This window comes from Ooceraea biroi, chromosome 11, assembly GCF_003672135.1.
Source record: "Ooceraea biroi isolate clonal line C1 chromosome 11, Obir_v5.4, whole genome shotgun sequence".
Lineage (NCBI taxonomy): Eukaryota > Metazoa > Arthropoda > Insecta > Hymenoptera > Formicidae > Ooceraea > Ooceraea biroi.
In genome coordinates, this window is record NC_039516.1 from 2922575 (window position 1) to 2942696 (window position 20122).

General features: G+C 42.4%; 1 protein-coding gene across 12 annotated transcripts; it reads right to left on the reverse strand.

Moving 5' to 3' along the window:
* Positions 1-746: 746 nt before the first annotated feature.
* Positions 747-20078, reverse strand: LOC105288218 (steroid hormone receptor ERR2). Of its 12 annotated transcripts, none has more exons than XM_011354314.3 (9): positions 19688-20078; positions 6752-6892; positions 6268-6381; positions 6030-6159; positions 5549-5767; positions 5369-5479; positions 4983-5153; positions 4676-4878; positions 747-4494 (listed from the first exon to the last, which is right to left on the reverse strand). In XM_011354314.3, the coding sequence occupies exons 2-9, from the start codon at positions 6884-6886 to the stop codon at positions 4156-4158; spliced, it is 1422 nt and encodes a 473-aa protein (XP_011352616.1). In that variant the 5' UTR covers positions 6887-6892; positions 19688-20078; the 3' UTR covers positions 747-4155. The 12 variants fall into 12 exon arrangements, with proteins under 12 accessions (XP_011352616.1, XP_011352614.1, XP_011352615.1 ...); XM_011354312.3 differs by lacking the exon at positions 19688-20078 and adding an exon at positions 14917-15072; XM_011354313.3 differs by lacking the exon at positions 19688-20078 and adding an exon at positions 14917-15071 and having other exon boundaries at positions 5549-5752.
* Between the last annotated feature and the right edge of the window lie 44 nt (positions 20079-20122).

A 20122-nucleotide genomic window follows, 5' to 3' on the forward strand; every position in this document is an offset into this window, starting at 1 on the left:
ATTACGAAGTAACGTACATATTTATAATCGTCATAGGAGCGGCATCTCTTCCTCCCCATAAGTGCGAATTACATTAATTTTGGACAAAAACAATAACCCTTTACGCAAAGAAAGCCAAGAAAAGCCAGAAATTCAGTAATTTCGCCTGATATCATATTACATATTTGAAGAATTTGAGAAGATCCAAGTTGTTTTAAAAATATAAAAATCCCAAAATAACAACGCGCGCGCCCACGCCTCTCTCTCTCTCTCTCTCTCTCTCTCTCTCATCATTTCACATACATATATATAAAAATTATTTATATCTTTCTCGTATCGTAAAAAAAGTCAGAAGAGTAATACATTTATCGCCAATGGAACATATTCAATCACAAGAGAATCATCGGCAACAATTATCATTGAGATTACAATAAAAGAAAGCATCATTATCACATCATATCATTTTTTTTTACAAAAAATTACATTACGTTTCAATTTTTTATTACAACGATAAACTATGCGACCATTAGCCATCAACTAACTCGAAATAACAAATCTCCAGTTTAGCCGGACGTGTGAGTAAAGCAAGCTGACAATTTTGCAGTCAATTCGAGTGTGCGATTCGAGTATCGCGGAAAAAGAATTCGATGATTCAGTATTTGCAAACTTCGATGATTGAAGAATCATGTTACTTCTATCAAAACTGAAATATTAATTCTCTCACTAATATATGTCATCAGCATAATGATTATATTTTTATCAATAATTTTTCTTCTCTCTCTCTCTCTTTCTCTTTCTCTCCAACATTTCCTTCATTTCCGTAACAAACAATTGCCGTCTTCGTAATTTGCGAACTTTTCTTCAAAATTTCGTAACCCGATGTATCGGTATCTTCATACATATAATACGCACTCTTCGCCACATATTAAATCTATATTTATTACTAACATTATAATGTTTGACAAATATATTCGCACTTAGCTATTTTGTATGTGTCTAGGTTTTTGTATCGTGTTTGCTTGTTTGCAACCCTGAGACTACGATTCTACCGCCACGGCGAATCGGTGTGATTATATATACACGTACAAAGAAAATGCTCGAAAAAGTATGAAACTTCGTAAGTCCAGCGGTACACGTAAAAGTTGCTTAAAAATACCTGACGCTCCCTCTCTCTCTCTCTCTCTCTCTTTCTTTCCTTTTCCTTTTTTGCTTTGATCCTTCTTCGACGAAGCAATGCGAAAATATTTTGCTCTAACATATTTTAGCATCGTTAGAATCTATGTCCATCGCGCCGGCGCGATTGAGAGGGTAACTTTGGGGTCGAGTGGCAGCATGGAGTTGCACACAGTTGTTAGTAAGCGATCAATAGATTTATTAAGCAAAAATAGAGTCATCGATAATTTAGTATGAAGAAATTTAGTATAACGGAGAAAGAATAGTTTGGACTAAATTGGCGCACATTTCTTCAAGTATCGCAATTTGTCTCTTGAGAGTGAGAGGAATTTACATATGAGATAAGCTAGTTTGTACGAATATATATTCGGATTGATGGATACCACCGATTTTTCTAAAATTATTTAACAAAACAAAAATATAAAAAGGAGAAAACACACTGCAGCTTAATCGCAGCTGTCGTAGATGTGATGCGCCAAGTAACGTGATTATCACAGTTAAATGAGAAAGCTCGTTGGTCTCAACAGAAACGAAAAGAACAGAAAAATCAAAGCATCGCGTTACACAGAAAATACTATCGGGAGGGAAAACATCTTTAGATTTAAAAATTAATAACTCTGAAATATATGTTAACGTGTAGTATGGCGAAACGCAAAAGCTCTGCAAAGTAAAGACCATGGACATAGTCGCGAATGCTATTATTGGATTTTAATCGGTTTAATCAATTAGTTGCATTAAATAAAGTTTAGATTTAAATGCAGAAAGCACGAGAAAAAAGAAAGATACGTAAAAGTAAGTAAAATACGATTGTGACAAGGGAGAAGCAAAGGGACGACGCTCTATCTTATACATTAAGAACGAAATTGATCTGCGTGTCCTGACTTTATTGCACTCTATACCCATGACGATAGTCTCGCGATGCAAGTACGAGGTTCACCCGGTTTTCATCAGCTCCATCTCCGACTAAAAGAGACAATAACCGAATCTCAAATTAACGCGGATCACTTTATCACCAGTTCTAATTTAACGTAAACCTTTTTTTGCAACGACAGGCACAAAGTGATGATGTGTAAAAGGCAAAATGATCGAAATTGATAAAAACCGTCGTAAACTCGTGGCAATAGTCGTCAAACGAAGCTCCATGGAACTTACTCATCTTCTATAGTATATGGCTCGTTCTTTCCGTAAAAGTTTTTCTCTGTCGTGAAAGGCATTTTGTAGCGTTACGCTCGCGCATCAACGCGAATACGATATTAAGCCTATTCTACAATGGATGCAGAACGGAGAATGCAAGACGCAACGCAAGCCGCAGCGTGACGCATAAACGCATGGTTCCTCCGCTGAAAATCATTCTTCATTCTGATTGGCTATCACGCTGCGGCTTGCGTTCCGCGTTCTGCGTCCACTCTAGAATAGACTTTACGCGCACAAATCTGCTCGCTGAGTTTTCGTAACAATAATAATTAGTGTGATAACTAGATAATAAAGATCCCTGAATACATATAATAGCAATAATAATAATAATAATGATAATAATAATAATAATAATCGTGTATTACTATACTATTAATCGTAATGGTAATAATAATGTGATCATAAAAATAATAATATTAATAATTTTAATAGCAATATAATATATTTTCCTGCTCATTTTCTCGTGTGGCACAGGCAAACAATATATATCGCGTTTATCATATTAACAACTGGGTTGACATTTTCGTCGGCGAAAACCGCGGTAATATGGCAATATAATACCTGGCCAGATAAGTCCATCCTCGGGGAAATAACTCCTCGCCCAATATCGAGACCCAAGACCCAAGTCGGCAGCGAGGAATGATCCGTCCGTTCCTCCCTACCGATGTGCCTTTATCCGCTCTCGCATAATTTTCGCGCCCGTTAACTGTGTGTTCTCGTTTACATATTGTACAAAGATGTATTCTACGATAATGTACAAAGATGTATTCTACATCGCTATATAACTATGGATGTTCACAATACAGCTATCACAAATATATCGAGAGAGATTTAACGTTACTCAATTCTTTTTCACATTTAAGGTATTATTATAATTACAAGTGCTAATGCAAACGAGGCAATATACATCACGCCGAGGGCGCACGGGGGAACCCTCCCGTCTAAATACATCGAACAAAAAAAAAGAGAGAAAAGAAAACAACACATAAAATGAAATGAATAGTAAAATCAAGAGAAAATGCCGTTCGATAACAATGATTTTGATTTTTGATCCTTAAACCAGCGATGTTATTACGATGTACAACGTTAAACACCCACAGTTACTACATATTACTCGGTTTTTTTTTTCATCGTGACAATCAAACGAAAACGCTTTTTATTTGGTAATGCGACGACGACGAAGCCGATCATTGGCCTCCACACGCTATCCTAAGATGAGTACTCTGAAAAAGTCTTCTCGCATCTTGTACTACACGTTCCTGTAACAAAGCTACACCTTTCTTTTTTTTCTTACTTTCTTCCTTCCATCCTTTCTCTCATTTTGTACCTGTAAATGGGGTACTCGAAAAGGAAAGTTTGGATACTCCGAACAAAGGCTACGCGCGTATCCGTAGGTCTTGGGAGCAATCCGCGCGAATCGCGACATTGATCACCATGAAGCACTGGCCAAACCCCATCGGCTCTCTTGAAATCTTTTAGTCTTTCCGCGCGCAAAAGAAAAACGAGAACAAAACATAAAGACAGATTCACGAATCTATTAAAAAATAGAAAGGATCGCAGAAGGGCATCTTCCTTCCCTCCCTCCTGATAACTTCTTTCCTTCTACGCACTAGTTTTTTTCACTCACTGGTGTCTTTGACATCGCAACGATACGCTCGGAACAGCTCATTATCCAATAACGATGTACAATAGTGTGTGGTCGGTTGACGGTAGACACCATCACGACGTGATCCCGGCGGTGGATGGCTGAGTTATCGGATTCGCGATAGTGCGAATGTGCAGGTCGAGCGACGGTGCAACGGTGTGATCTCATCGATAGCAAACGTTCTCCAACATCTCCTCGAAGAGCTTGTTCATCGGTACTTTGCCGGTTCTGTACACGCTGGACCAGAAACGTCTGACGATCCCGTCGGCCTGTCTCAGGCTGGGCAGCACTAGGAACATGTTCTGTGTGGCGCGCAGAGCCTGTCCGGGCCTCACTGCCGCCACGCAGTCAGACAGGGAGTTCAAGATTGAGTCCCGGAAACGGTAGAGCGCCTGCGGCTCGTCGGATCTAGCGTCACTGTTTGCTAGGATCAGTGCCTTCAGCACGTAGTACTCCTCGCGCGTCAGGCCCAGTCGCTGAATCCTTTCGACGATCTGTATGCACTGTTTAAGAAAGAAGCGATGCAATAATAAAAAACCTTCAAACCGCTCTAAATTTATGTCTTCCGAGAAACGAGATTTGAATGGAACGGCAGATAACTTCTCGCGGTATTACAATATACAAACTCCTCTTTTTTTTCTTCCGAGAGACGCGATTGTAAAATTAGCGTCAAATTACACTTACGTGCGTGTACAGCTCCATACAATGACAGTCACGTGCGAGTCTCTCGTCCAGCGTAAAATCTTGTGCGAATCTCAATCTGCCGGTATTCGGTGTGCTTCTCCATGCTAGAGTGAAGGTTAATATCTCGGCCCAGGTACTCTGCAGGAGCCGCATCTGATCGTTCAACGCTAGATCGCCGAATCCCGGGATCTGCTTGGCCCAACCTGCGATCAAGTAATCGTTATAAAAGTATTTATTAAAAATAATTATTAAAAGTATGAGTAATCTGATGTAACAATTGTAATATCTGATAACGACTGATAGTTACCGATTATGCCGACCAATTCTCGATCATAAAGATCAGACAGCTGTCCGAGGACTCTCTGATCCATCTCCAACGTGTGCGAGATACTGGATACTTGAAGCATGTCCGGCTCGCAGGCTGCTAGCGCCTCGACCATCTTGTTATCTGGAAAAGATAACGAGACACCGAGTGTCTCTTCATTTAAATTGCCCTAAGGCAAGGCGCTAGAGTGCCGTTACAAGTCATCAGTAAGCAAGTAAAATAAGCGAAGGATTGCATGCATTAAACAAAAAAGGTGGAATTTTGACGAATGAGAATTACAGCCGAAATAAACATAATCAAGAGCTGACGAAAAGGCTGCAATGTCGTAAAGAAAAGGTGCACGATGACATGACGATTCGATAGCTTACTTATCGTGTCGGTAGGACCTCCCGACGCTACGTTAGCTTGAAACATTGAATAATTCGAGTTAATGGCGTCCCTCGAGAGCGGTGTGATGTCTATCGTTACAGACATGTTCCCTTATTATATCGTAGAATTAATACGAGACGTAGCGACGTAGTAAAATGACTGTTATAAAAGGCAAGTACCCTCTAACGTGGCGCTCTTGGCCGAGGTGTAAGGATCCGTCCTCCTGTACTTTTGCCGGCCACCTCTGACGCGATCCAACCTGACGCCTTCCTTCAGCATTCCTTGGCGCAGGCATTTCTGAAATCTGCACGCCTGGCACGCTTTCCGCCTCCGTTTGTTTATCTCGCACTCGCGATTCGCCGGACACGTGTACTCGATGTTACCTGCAAATTTAATGGCTATTTTATCGTAAATTTTATCGTAATATTGTCATCTTAGATACGTGTTTCAGATAGCACCAAGTGATTTACATCGCTGCTATTACACAGCTGTCCACGAGACTACACGTGTCCAGTTCTTGTCAGATTCGTGATATACTGCACACGTGTATATATGCAAATACCCGCGCGATCGAAAATGCGGTGTGGATTAACATAGTCCTTGGTACTATCTGAACGAAACTGTTGCGGCCTTTTACGTAAATCGATATCGCCCGCTTACCTTGTATAGTTCTCTTGAAGAAGGCTTTGCACGCCTCGCACGAGGCGACTCCGTAATGAAAACCACTCGCGACATCTCCACAAACCAGGCAGAGTCGTCTGGGTATCATGTCTTCCTCCTTAACACCGTCCTGCAGAAACGAGAATGATTCTTTATGCAGCAGCTCAACCACAGATCTCATCTCGCTGATGTAAACTCATATTTACGGAGTGACAGTTTCCAAGACGCGAGTACGAACCTCTGGAGTTCCCAAAGGCTGCGTCGTTGAAGAACAATGATGCATCTCTGGGCTCTCGGGACTGCCGCTGCTACCGCCATAATCCGGCGCAATGTCCAATTTCGTGCATATCGACTGAAAACATTTACGAATCATATAATCTCGGTACTGCGATATTACCAGCACTGTAGTTGTAATAAAAAAAACAATAATAAATAATATGCGACCAATTAATGAAACTTGAATATTTCTGCCTATCTCTCCTACTTTATTTATTTCATTTTTATCTAATTTTTTAAGTCTTTTGCAACGTTGATGTCTTTCACGGTGCAATAATCAAATGCGATAAACAAGTATTTATTGGTGGAATATTAATTTTGACCACGTCGAAATATAATCCCGTGGACTAGAATCAATTAGCATGAATTAGTGGCGAATATGCTGCGTATATTCTTCACGAGAAATCGATCGCGACGGATTCGAGTTCTCTCAACAATCTCAATACCTCCTGATGTTGGAGAGTCGTGGTAGGCGAACACACTTGATAATTTTGTGTGGGTGTTGTGGGATTATCGATCTCCTGCTTGATGTTCGGCATCGTCCTGTTCCCGATCATGCTTTCCGTGGCATCAGACATCATACAGACCTGTCGGAAAACACAATATAGTGTACCTCGTCCAAACTATTAACGTAACGTTGTTAGTTATTCCACGTGCGCATCGTCGCAATGATCGTAAAGGCGCGACGGAGCAGCGACGGAGCTTAACGTCAAGATGGACCGATATCTCGCGAAAACAAGAGATTCGCCGCCTTCCCTTCTCTGCAGTCGGCTGCATTTTTTTGCGCATGCTATATTTAAGTACGGCCAACGCCTTGAGCATTTTTAGAATTGACTTCAGAGAGTTCGCGGTACCGGCGATGCTCTCGGTGGGGATCGCGTGTTCTTTCCTCTACGCACGGTCCGCCCAGCAATCTTTTTGCACGTATACCCATAAAACAAAGCCGGTCTCCGTTTTTCAAAATGAAAATGCCGAGCATCTCTGCGAGCGCGTATCATGACATATCATGACATACATGTGCAAATACTATCCTAGCACGAGTACAGAATACAATTACTGGAACAATACAAGCTTGCTGTCTTGAACGGCAATTTTGGTCACCGTTTTTCCAGAATATCAGTGAAAGATGGTCTGTAGATTATAATTTGATTCTTTGATTGAACTTGTTATGTTGATGCACATTACTGAACATTTTTTTAGGAGTCGTAGATTGAGATGTCGATGAACAAAAAACGGTGGAAGGATTGCGTAAGCCTCCTTTCCTTCTCCCGCCTCTCATTCGGTCCTCTCGTGCGTCGTGTGCTCGCAGAAAGCGAAATTCGCAGACAGGAAGGAGGAGGAATGGTCTAGCCAACCTCGAACTTGACTTTTTACCTCCGTAAAGCAATTGATAGCAATTGATCTAATTGATAGAGCTCTGGCTGTTCTCCAAAGGGCTCTAGAGTTCTCAGTACATATCAAAAAGAATTCCGACACTTAAGTGCAAAAGATATAAGTGCGACAAGACTACTTTTACTTTCTCCTTCTACGTTATTCATCAATATCAGTAACAACTTTTTCATTTCAATCAAGATCCGCCTGAGTCACTTTTCAATACAACGCTTTTAAAGTTATCCAGAATTCTCATGAAAGTTTCAAACAAATCCTCGAAAAAAGAACTTTCTAATGAAGAGGCGTACAATTTTCATTCAAGAGCCAAAAAAGGTCGTCTCGCCTTTTATTAGTTAGCATTAACTATCGGGTTCTACATCCCTTACAATATTCCAGAGGGAGAGATAACGGGTAGAGGGTTGCAGAAGTATTCTCTTCCCTCAATTCCACATTTCTCGATTGGGAGCTCCAAAGTGGGAGGAATCAAAAACGAGAGAGACAGAAAGAGAAAGATAGAGAGACCTCGGATAGGCTCGCCGGCCTTGAACTTGACTTTTCTGTAAGAGAGTGAGAAGCTGACGCGCGCGCTCGCGAAGGCCGCCGCGGAGCCACGGCATCGCAATTTTAGACGCCGAGCGCCGGCGGAAACGGCCGACAGCCACGTCCTTGGGCCTCTCCAATCTCGCTTTATCTCGTTTTATCTTGTTTTATCTCCTCCTCTGTCCTACCTTCCTGTCTATACGTCCGTGACTATGTTCTCCCGTCGTTCCGTCGCACTCCACCGACACGACGCAACGCGACGCTAGATCGCCGCGTGGTCCCCCGATTCCGCTAAGAGCTCACCCGAACGCGATGCCGTCGTCGAAGAACGACGTGAATGGCCGGTATTGTGTAGAAATCCGATTAACGCATCAGTTTGGAGCAACTGCCGGCGAATAATCCGCGTGTACCAGCGCCAGGAGGTCATCCCGCTCCCGCTCCGGCGATCTTAATTTCAACGGCGATTTTAACGACTCCGCGACCTACTTTGCTCCCCCTCGGCGAGAATGTCAAGGGGGATTATATATAATTGTTCACGTCTCGAAACTTTCGGATGTTTCGTACTACGCGGGGTATCTTCTTTGCGATCGAGTCCGCCGGATTAAAAACTCATCGCGAGACTCGCTCGGGATTACGCGAGGAATCGACATAAGCCGCCACGCTGTACATGATTATCGGCCACGGCGCTGTAATCCCGTGTCAATTGTGTATTTAGAAAATGTCATTATCGTGGCGTAATTACAGGGAGTCGCGGTACGCGGCGTTATGCCGCACGCACAAATTAATACGGACGAGTGCACTTTACCGAGGCGAGCATTAATTCATGCTAAAATAATAAACGTGCAATCGCGAGTAATTGCGTCCTCTTGTAATGAACATAATGGCGGGAATTAATTGATGATATATATACATATATATATATACATATATATTCCGCGCACGATTATTACAGCGTAATTTCATCTACAAACTAAACCAAACAACCAAGATCCAATAAAGCTCACGAGAGAGTCAAGATCCGTAAATTACGAACTACTCAAAATACACAGCTTTTCAAGGAAACGTGAACGGAGAACGATTACCGTACGCTATACATAAATACAACCGTAAACGTTAACATTACCGTGACGCATAATTTGACTTGTACATTCAGATTACTACGCTACACACACATACAACGTAAATCATCACCTACAAGCTCATGATAATGCAAATGCAGTAATTAGCATATCTCTATCTGTATCTGTATCTCATCAAAGAGCTCATCGAACTTTTCCTCAATGCTCAATATTTAACATTTTTCAAGGCTCATCGCGAGACTCATTGCAAATCGATCGATTATGTAAGCGAGAAAAAACCTCCGAGCGCAACGCGCCGTTAAAAAAGACGAACAAAAACGAGCGCATATTTCATGAGCGCGGGACCGTAATTTTATTATAACGACGTCGATTGGAAAGTGGAAAGAAATTAATCGAGAACCGCGCGCAACGAGAGGGGTAAAAATAAATAAAAGAGTTCCATTAAGAGGCCTGATCGGGAATCGCTACTATACTGGATTAAAACGCCTGCGGAGGTGTGGAAATTATATAAATCCTTTTTCCCTGCGCTAAGCGCCGAATAAATTAACTTCCTCGCATATCATTATCCGTATTGCCGCGGCTGAGCGAATATCTGATAAAATTGTTAAACGCGATGTTAATGATACATTAGTCTTGAAACACCGAAAATGTTGCGGTGCTATGACGCAAGTTTCACTTTTTATGTTGCTATTGCGTTAATCATCAACCGCGACGGGCGAGAGGATGATCGATTGCGGATACACGAATACGAGACTAATGAGACAAACAGCACTGCCGAACAATCGGACGGGGTGAGCACACGGTATCGCCTACCCTGGCACAAATTAAGATACGCCGCGATTAACATCGATCAATAAACAGGTCTCTATCTGTTGCTAGGTAAGATATCGGCCGATAGTGCACAAATCGCATAACTGTTTCGCGTAGCGCCTAACTTGTCCTGCTGAGTGTTGAAAAGTATCCTAATGCACGAGTCCCACTGATCAATTCTTGCGACAGTTTTGATACATACTGTTTGTATGTGTAATAACTATATGCTACATACGCAGAGTCTCTGCATAAAAATATTGCCCTCTCTAGATACTTTTGGCTCTCTCTTACACTCACAAGTATCTTATTTTAGAAAACAGATTAGTTCATGCATTTTTTTTCACAGTAAATAAATTATATTTTAATTATTTTGACGTGAAGACACACGAATAGGTCCGTTAGTCTATATCGCGGTTGCAACAAGTTATGACGATGTTATTTGTGAATTATTATAATTGTCTGCTCGCGCGAGTGGGAATATCGCCCAGTATGTATGTACGTAGGTGGTTATGGAATTAGACCGCGAAAAGAACAGATCGATCCCTCGAGGATGAAGACCCTGGGCCGCGGTCAAGGCCGGGGCCTTGGCGAGAACTACGCTCCGATTTCGCATCGATCTTATCCAATAAAAATAGCGCGATAACGCGCCCGTGTAATTCTCACGATGTTGAAACAATGGCAACAATAACTTTAAGCTCGCAGTATTCCAATATGGACATATCGACCGTCAAATCTATCCTCGTGTCTTGTATCGTTCCAACTTTAGCTCTCCACAGTTCTACATCTTCGAAGATCCAGAAATCGCAGGTACGAGTTGCATCGACAGTCTGAACCGGACATAGCGATCGTGGAATCCCTCCCTTTCCTTAAAGAATATAGTCTTACTCACGATATACACAGGGAGGAAGGCCAGGTATATCAATTCACCATAAGCTCTTTAAAGAAAGGTTCGTTAAAAGATTTAAGAAGAAAGTGTGAGGTTAATCATAATTTCACGCACGTAAAGCTTCATTTCGCGTACCTTGTCATCATCAGCAATCACCAAGGCAGTCGTAATCGTTACTAATAACAGCGGAGCTTTCGCTACGGCCCATGTTTTACAAGATCCGAGGAAATGATTAACGTATAGGAACGTGAGGGATGGTCGATTGAATCCAGGTAAAAGTTGGATGGACCTGCGATGGACCGATCTGACGCTTGTACGATCCACGAGCGGCGGAGTAGCTCGATGCCGAGTCGTATCTAGTAGGGAACGATAATAATCACTCTCCGGAGATACTCGGAGGGGAGTCAAGTTTAAGGCCGCGAGACGTTGATGACATCATCCCAGAGAGCGAGAGATAGAGAAAGAGAAAAAAAGAGGGATATAGATAGTGAAAGAAAACTCTGCAAATCCTAACCTTGGACAATGCGAAATACGTCAAACGATCGGTGGACAGGTACGTTCTCCGGCTTTGAGCCGATGAGATGGATTTTGAACTGATCCGAGGTACGTTATGACTTTTTAAATGTACAAGCTGGTCATAACGGATTCCCCTCTCCTTCTGTTTCCATTATTAATCACTGGATAATGAAGCGGAATGCAAGTCTGATACTCCGGTACCAGAAGTATTCCTTTACGTCAGTGTGAATGCATCGGCGCGTGAGCGAACGTTGCTGATCGCAGTGTACATGTAATATGTAGTAGTAGCGACCTTCACATTGCTACTCTATCACGACTACGTTCCACTTCCTACTCGTGAGCACTTGTTTATGCGCAACTGGCGATGTGTGTCGTAATGCCTTTTTCAATAATCTGCCGCGAATTTGCGTAAGCGTTCTGATACCAATTCTCTTTACGCCTGATTGACTGTATTTAATGTTTCCACCATGGTCGCGCATTATTAGATTAATGCGTATGATTTATTGTATTTGTCAATTATAGAACTGATTAAATACCTCAAGCTCGAAAAATAATATTTATAGATGAGACTCGTCAGAGATTCCAGTTGACAATAAATTCTTTTATTCAAGAAAGAATTTGCTAGTTTCCTTTTATAAGAAATCAAATCTGTAATATAATGCGAAGCAAAATTAATAGAAAAACGACGATTTCTTGATAACAATATTTAATATCTCTGATCTACCGCCTTTTTAAAACTTAATTCTCCAGTTAAATGCATAATAATAATTGGATATCTTTTATCTAAATTTTAATTTACCACATTTATAAACCGTAAAATTCCACGTAGTCGTAAAATTATAAAAGTTTCAAAGTTATAAAAGTTCTGAAAGAATACAAAATACATATGACATTATCAATATAATATTGTCAATATAAATGCACATATTTTTCGTTATTATTCGTCAGTTGTATCTCTCACAGAAGCAGTACACGATTCCAAGGTAGCAAGGTATACCTCACAGATATAGTTTATAAATTTTCTATTACGAGTTATACACCGATTCATGAAGCCGGAAAAATCGAAAATCCAAAAATACCTATTGACGTAACTCGCGATGAATACATTTCTTCTACCAAACTATGTTATTGCATCTTTCGCTTTTTGACGTTACTTTTATTCTGATGCATACAATTTAAATTATTCTAGTGAAAAATTCCGATATTATATTATATATAAAATAACTTTAAATTCCACGTCACGTGCCACGTGTATCAAGATTTAATATAACATAACTGAAACTAATATTGACTCGATTTTTTCTTGATAAAACTATCAAGGAAACTTCCGAAGTCGTGAACGTGGAGACAAAGAACTCGCGGATCAGCGATGCACTGCAGTCTATAGATATACCCCACTTTGTTATCTATTTTCTCTTCTAAAGACCAGTTCGACCGAAGTGAGCTATTTTTAACCATTAATTATGTGGAACTACAGCTACATTACGATATAGATGACGAGGAAATATTTATTCCAATTCGATCACGAATCTAGAAAGACTCTAGAACGATATCCAGATATCCAGCTGTTCCATGACAATGCATAATATTCATTCATCATAATATACTTTCATCACTCTTTTTTTTATTGTTTGCATCTGTGAACAATTTGGAAAATAGTCAGTCATTTGCTTGTTAGATCACTAAATTGCTGCGAATCTCAATCAATCACCTCAACCTAAATTTGAAATATATGAGCGTCAGCATAAATTCCTCGTTAATTCATCGTCAATTTGGCCAAACGGCAACGACGAGGCGAATTAATATCTTCAGTACTTTCGACAATTTTTCTCGGATGGAAATAGTCTGCGCTTAAACGTTACGCGAACGTTATGGACTTTTCGACATGTAACGCGAGACACAATTGTTTACAAGTAGCGAGGTGGAGCCCCGCATTATCTATTTTTAAAACGGATCCGTCAGGATCTCAACGAGCAAAATAGACCGCTAACAGACTCTCAAATTCATCGTTTCGATAATCGATTTTTCGCACGGCAATTTTGAGCTGCAATTTCGCGTGGGAAATGAACGAAACGAAGGGAAGCGAAATCTGCGCGCCGGCAATAATCATAAATCTCGGCGCACTCATTTAAAAGTGACGCAATTGATCCGAATGACGCCGAGCATTCTTTCGCCCTGTCTCGTTATCGTCCAAAAAGAATTGTGTGCCAGGCTGTCAGAATCTTTCTTTATTACGGAGCACGTAAGATCGTTACGTTATTATCATCATCGCACCTCGCGATTCGTTCGCGGTGAATATCGGGTGTCTCGGAACCGCAATTTGGTCTTTTTACTGTAGATGTTTGAGCGAGGAAGAGAACGGCTCAACGAGCAATCATCATTCGCACGCGATTTCGCGCAAAGCGCCAAAAAACGCGCAAACGATAAAGAAGCAAAGAGAGTGAAAGAGAGAGAGAAAGAGAACAAAAACTGTTAAGCTAACGCTAACGAGAGCTCGTCGAAGTACCAGAACAAACGCGTGCTTGTTTGGGCCCGATCACAACAAACACTTTTTTCCCCGGTGTTTTCGGAGTTGCTCATGTCACAAAACACTCCAATTATCTCGAAACAAGAATGCGGCTGGAGTTCCCGTTCGCACGCTCAATAACGTGATACCTCGATTATTTTATTTTCCTAAAACGCGACGCGACACCGCTCAGACAACCCTCCGTCGTCAGAAAGCTCTCTAGGGACGAGGAATTGACGATCGAATGGAGGAATATGGAGAAATTGATTCTGAAGCACAGGATAAGTTATCTAACACCTCATCAACACCTCGTGTCGTAACTTATTGACCGACTCGTCAGAAAACATACGACTCCGATTTATTTAATGCACTGTTCTATCAAAAAGAAGGTCTAAAAGAAAGCGATTAATAGCATTTAATATTAATATTATTTATCAAATAAAATATAAAATTCTCTATCAAACTTATATCTATATCTATCTATAATCTATAAATATAAACACGCAAGTCGTTTGCTTGTTTCGCATGGGACCAAATTGTGCACCTGTAAGAAATCACGAAAGTTGCAAAATCGGAGAAACTATCAGAAACCACGCTCAATAACCAACATTGCTTTACACCCCTAACCCTAAACCGTGAACGGGGTAACGGAGCGACGCGTATCCTTCTCTTCTTTTTCCATATTTTTTTCCAGGGAAACAAAACCGCGACGAGCCTGCGGCTAGAGTTCGATCGAAAGATCGGACTTTTGGGGAGGCAGCGGCGCAGTGCAACGGCGCGCATCTCACGTAAACAAAGCCACGAGATCGCGCGCGGAAGAACGGAAGAAAGGTGGAGGGAAGAGAGATAGAGAGAGAGAGAGAGGAAGAAAGAGGTTAGGTGCCGCGTGCATACGGCACTTACCACATCGTACATCCACGCGTCCATGGCCTCGTCGTCGTCTCACGCGACGCCGAAAAACAAGGTACGTCCGTTCCTCTTACACCTCCTCACGCTCGGGACTGGCGCGTCCGCGGCATTCGGCGCTACTCCGTCCGGATGGCGCGGTCGGCCCGTCGCTCGTCCGTCGCGGCGCGAGCTCGCTCGCGCCGCCCCGTGCAATATTACACACACGCGCGCGCGCGCACACCGATGCTCGCGCGCGACGACGTTCGCGGCACCGCTCGCCGTGCGCGACTGGAGGCGCCAACATTGGCACGTTAAGCGAATCCGCGGCGCGCGGTGCACGAATAACGCGCCACCGCGCCGCGAGACGAGTCGTCCCCCTTCCCCTCTCCCCGCGACGGCCCTGATCGCGGCCGCGCAGCTGCGTTACGTATCGATGCGGCGTACATCGTGCCCAACTCCACGCGGATCTTCGTTCACTCTCGTTTCGCGTATTTTGATCATGGAAGCGTTAGAAAATAGCTGAAATGCACATCTATACGAAACGAAACCGAAGGCGGCTTTTCTCGCTAATTTATTACTGGCTGCGCTTTCCTTCTTTTTGAATTTAAGATGACACAGGTGCATATCTGAGCTTTGCATGAAAGATAGACGCGGAAGATAAGAAGCGTACAATACGACTAAAGTCAAAACAAACAAACGACGATGTGCGATAGATGACGTCTTAATACAAAATTATCCAAAGTTCATTTCCGTGTTGATGAAACGATGATCCGAACGAGTTGGGTGTCGGTATTAGCACCGCGTACGTTCGTGTGCAATAAATTGTGCCGTGATTATAGGGCGGAAGAATTTGCAGCGTGCTCGATAGATACATGATGATATTATGTTTCGTTATGTAAAGTAACGCCAGTTCTTAATCTGAAATAATACCCGTCGTACAATTGCACCGCGTTAGGCAACATTGAGGTATCTTTACCTTATCGCATTTATCATCGATAAAAGTAAACACTCCCTCGACGCGTAACAGATGTTACCGTTTTTCATGAAAGCGTGCAGTGTCATTTTAAATAAAGTAATGGTCACTCGCAATCGGTCATTAACACCGCGAGTCTCGTATCACCTTGATACGGCTTAAACTTTATCGCGTGCCGGCTTGAAACGGTTTTTTTTCGTATCTACGTACTCTGATTTATATTCCCCCCTTTCCTTTCTCCCTCCCTCCCTTGCCCCTTCGTCATTGCACCAGCTCCACCCTTTCTGAGAAGCGGGCAAGCATCGCCGATATCCGTAAAATAGTTTTACAGGCTAGATCAATAGTTTTGTGCATCACAGCCGCCCAACTATAACAATATCCATTATTAATCATAAACCTATGTTCTCATCTTTGTTTTGCGCGTTTCTCTCCAATCATCCTATAACTATAAGCAATCTAACCCCTAACGTTTTAAACCTCCCCGCGCTTCGGGGGCACGTCACGCCTCTCTTTTTGAGTCGCAAAGTTTCTACGTACAACCTCCCCGAGGTGCTGTACTTGCAGCTGTATCCGCGCATTTACCTACGGTATACGGCGAATTGAATTTTCCCTCGCTGGTGGCAGCGAATCGATCGAGCAGAACACTCCCATTTATTCCGTCGCGCCGCGCCGCGCCGCGCCGCTTCGCATCGAGATTCGAGAATCGCCGCCCGGCGCTCGATCACGCGAACACGGCAGTCTGAACTTGCTACGCTACTGGGCGTTAGACGCGCCAATGCGTGTATATCACGGTGATGGAGGGAGGGAGGGAGTGAGTGGGTGGACAGGCGGGCGGGTGGCGGGGCAGCGAAGGCGACGGCGGCTGCGGCTGGTGGGGAGAGGTGGCGGAGACGTCGGTGGCCTTGAACTTGACTGCCGTCGTTTTTGCGCACAGCCGCTGCGTCGCCTGCCCAAAACAGCCCACCGGCGTAGACATGTCGCGCGATTACCGATAAACGTTGCGTTTTACGGCGTCGTCGCGAATGATCTTTCTCATTCACGCGCCGAATACGGGGCTGATAACCCAGACGACGGGTTTAATGGTCGAGTTGACAGATTGACTAATGTCTGGGAAATTAAAAGCTACGGTTGATTTATGGTCGCAGAACTTTCGGACACGACTCAACAAGCATTGCTACAAACTTTTACTAGAGCGCCAATCAAAAATTCTCTCGTAGCTCCGTTTTATTGCATCATGTTAGAAACTATTAGGATATTATTTATAAAACAAACCGTGACAGAAATTTAGGCACTTTTTTTATTTCTTTCTTAGTGTATCTTTAAATCTGAGAATTGTGAGAGTGCCTAAATTCACCTGCACTTATGCATCATTAGAACCACTGTTTCTGTCAAAGAAAAAATAAGATTATATATTAGAGTAAGATAAAATTAAGATAAAAATTTCCCTTCGTCGATAGTCTCGCACGGAACTACACTACATTCACAATTCATTGTCGTGTAAAAAAAGGCATTGATATCATACAGAATGTTAAAAAATGACAGGGAGGCGGTGTATCGTTCCCAAAAATTCATCAAAAAAAAACAAAAACCGACGGAGTTGCTGCCAGTGGCAGCAGACCGTCGTTCAATGTGTACGAGACGCTAGGGTTGAGGTAGGTAGACTTCACGCAATATCGGATCGATATAGCACTCTCGCTTTCTCGCATTCCCGATACGCGATGACGTGCACGTGCCTGGTCGTATCTGAAACGAGAACTGGAAACCGGTACTGATTCCTGAAAGTTCAATTTCCGACACCGTAAACACATCAATAGAGTACAAGATACGATCATTACGTCAATCCTCGCGTTTCACTCATCCATTTCATATTCACGCTTAAACCCGGTCAGATTAGTGCAATCTCTGATGTGAAACGTACACAATGCGAGCGATGCGCGCACTCTAATATCATTCAATACGGCCGCAGATCAGAAGTCCAACAGTTAAAATTCAAGACGCACAATTTAGGGCGGGAGCACAGACTTTTGCAAAACTCATAAGAAAAAAAAAAAAATCCTTCATTTCCAACCCGGGAATGAAAATGGGGAATTCCGATTGGTTTATTTTCTTATGCGTTATGCAAAAGTCTGTGCTCCCGCCTTTATTCTCGCTCCAATAATTATAGCATTAGTTGCCAATTTCTGTTCAAAGAAAAGAGAAATAGTATGAACAAACGGGCAATAACGTTTCATAACGCATTCATAAAGCACAATATACTACGTGCCGAAGTTAAGGACGATATTCAGTCTGTTTTTGCGTTGAGGTCGTCTTAAGGGGGGAGCCTGCTTTAGAACGCTGAAAATAAGGTATATTTTACGAATTGTTTTTGGAAAAACTATACAGCGGATCATTATAAAACTTTGATGCATTTATTAGTACATGTTTAAAGATAAAAAAATTATTTTTTGATTTGAATATATCGCTTGTAGAGGTCGTCCTGGAGAAATCTTAGTGCAGCCGGCATTGTAAATTGGTGAGCATTCTCCTGCCTCCAAATTTCGTCTAAACTGAAAAATTGAAATATGTTCTCGTTGTTTATGAATGCCCATCGTCGATGAACCAAAGAGAGAAAAAAAAAGTTGAAAAGTGCCAAAATGGTGGAGCTTAGAACACAAAAGTACGATTTTTAGGCAAAGTTTTTGAACTTTTTCATGCAAAAATAATTGTTTAACTTAATGTTTTTATGAATATTAAAGGTTCATCGACGATGGGAATTCATAAATAACAAGAAAATATTTCAATTTTTCAGTTTGGATGAAATTTGGAGGCAGGAGAATGCTCACCAATTTACAATGCCGGCTGCACTAAGATGCCTCCAGGACGACCTCTACAGGCGATATATTCAAATCAAAAAATAATTTTTTTTATCTTTAAACATGTACTAATAAATGCATCAAAGTTTTATAATGATCCGCTGTATAGTTTCTCCAAAACAATTCGTAAAATTATACCTTATTTTCAACGTTCTAAAGCAGGCTCCCCCCTTAACTATGATCTTAAGATATCCATTAGCCAATCAGACAGCTATATTAGTGTCTACAAGGTACACTTTTGCATAACTCAAGGGACCATCTCGTTATAAAAATGTACTGTGAATATTAGCCTACATAAAAGTGCATACATTGTTTATGCAGTTTGAGCGGCTCAGTCGGTAACGCAGATATTCGCGTAGGCGTCGGTCGATACTAGCTCATTAGGACGTACGCGATTTTCGCAAATATCTCAGCTGATATGCAGCCGATGCACTTGCTCGTGCGTGCACAACGCCTGCGTAATCGTTTCGTAATGTTCGCATCGTCACTATGGAAACAAACAATTCGATAATGTGCACAACGACACGAGAAAGCATTCTCGACGCATCAAACAGTTCCGGAGGCGAAAAAACGGAATAGAAAAGGATCTCGAGAGAGAGAGAGAGAAAACGTTTATCACGGACTCGCAAGGTCTGCTCCGAAAATGTTCCGCTGCGCGTTCTGCATGCGATCGGTCAGTCGAACGGTCGAACTCGTCACGCGATCGACTCCGAAAAGGGTCCCCGAGGGGATCAAGGTCGGCTAGTTAAATGCGCTCAAGTATCTCGCGACGCGACGGATAAACGGACGAGTGAAAAAAAAACGACGCACACACCATTTATGTGGAGTGCGGACGAGTTTGTAGCAAAGATGGCGGCGAAGAATCTGGCGAAATCATCGGTACTGGCTGTTACGCGACAGCGGGCCTTGAGATGTTCGAAACGGATACAGGAACGGATTGTCGCCGATCACGTTTACTTACCGCTGGAAGAGCTCACCAGCGCGATCGCGATTTCTCCATTGAGAATAGTGGCCACTTGTACGCGACAAAAATGTGGAGTAATGGCCGATTTTATGGCCCACCAACAGCGCGATAGACAACTCCGAAGAACCTTGCGGGGGGCAGCAGCAAGCGCGAGCGCGTGGCGCCATCATGCGCGCGTGACGCCAGATTCGTCGATTATAATGCCGATAATTCAGCATTATAACAATACTCTTTTCATTTAATTAATATATCTTCTCCATCGAAAATTAGCGCTATTCTTCCTCCTCTGCTTGTCTATTTTAAATTTATGAAAGGAGATCGTAATAACTAAGTTTTAAAATCTTACGAAACAAGTTTCAAACTAGCGAACAAATTTTTCCTCCCTTATATCCGGTCAAAGATATAGTTAAAAAATTCTGAAAAGAAGTCTTA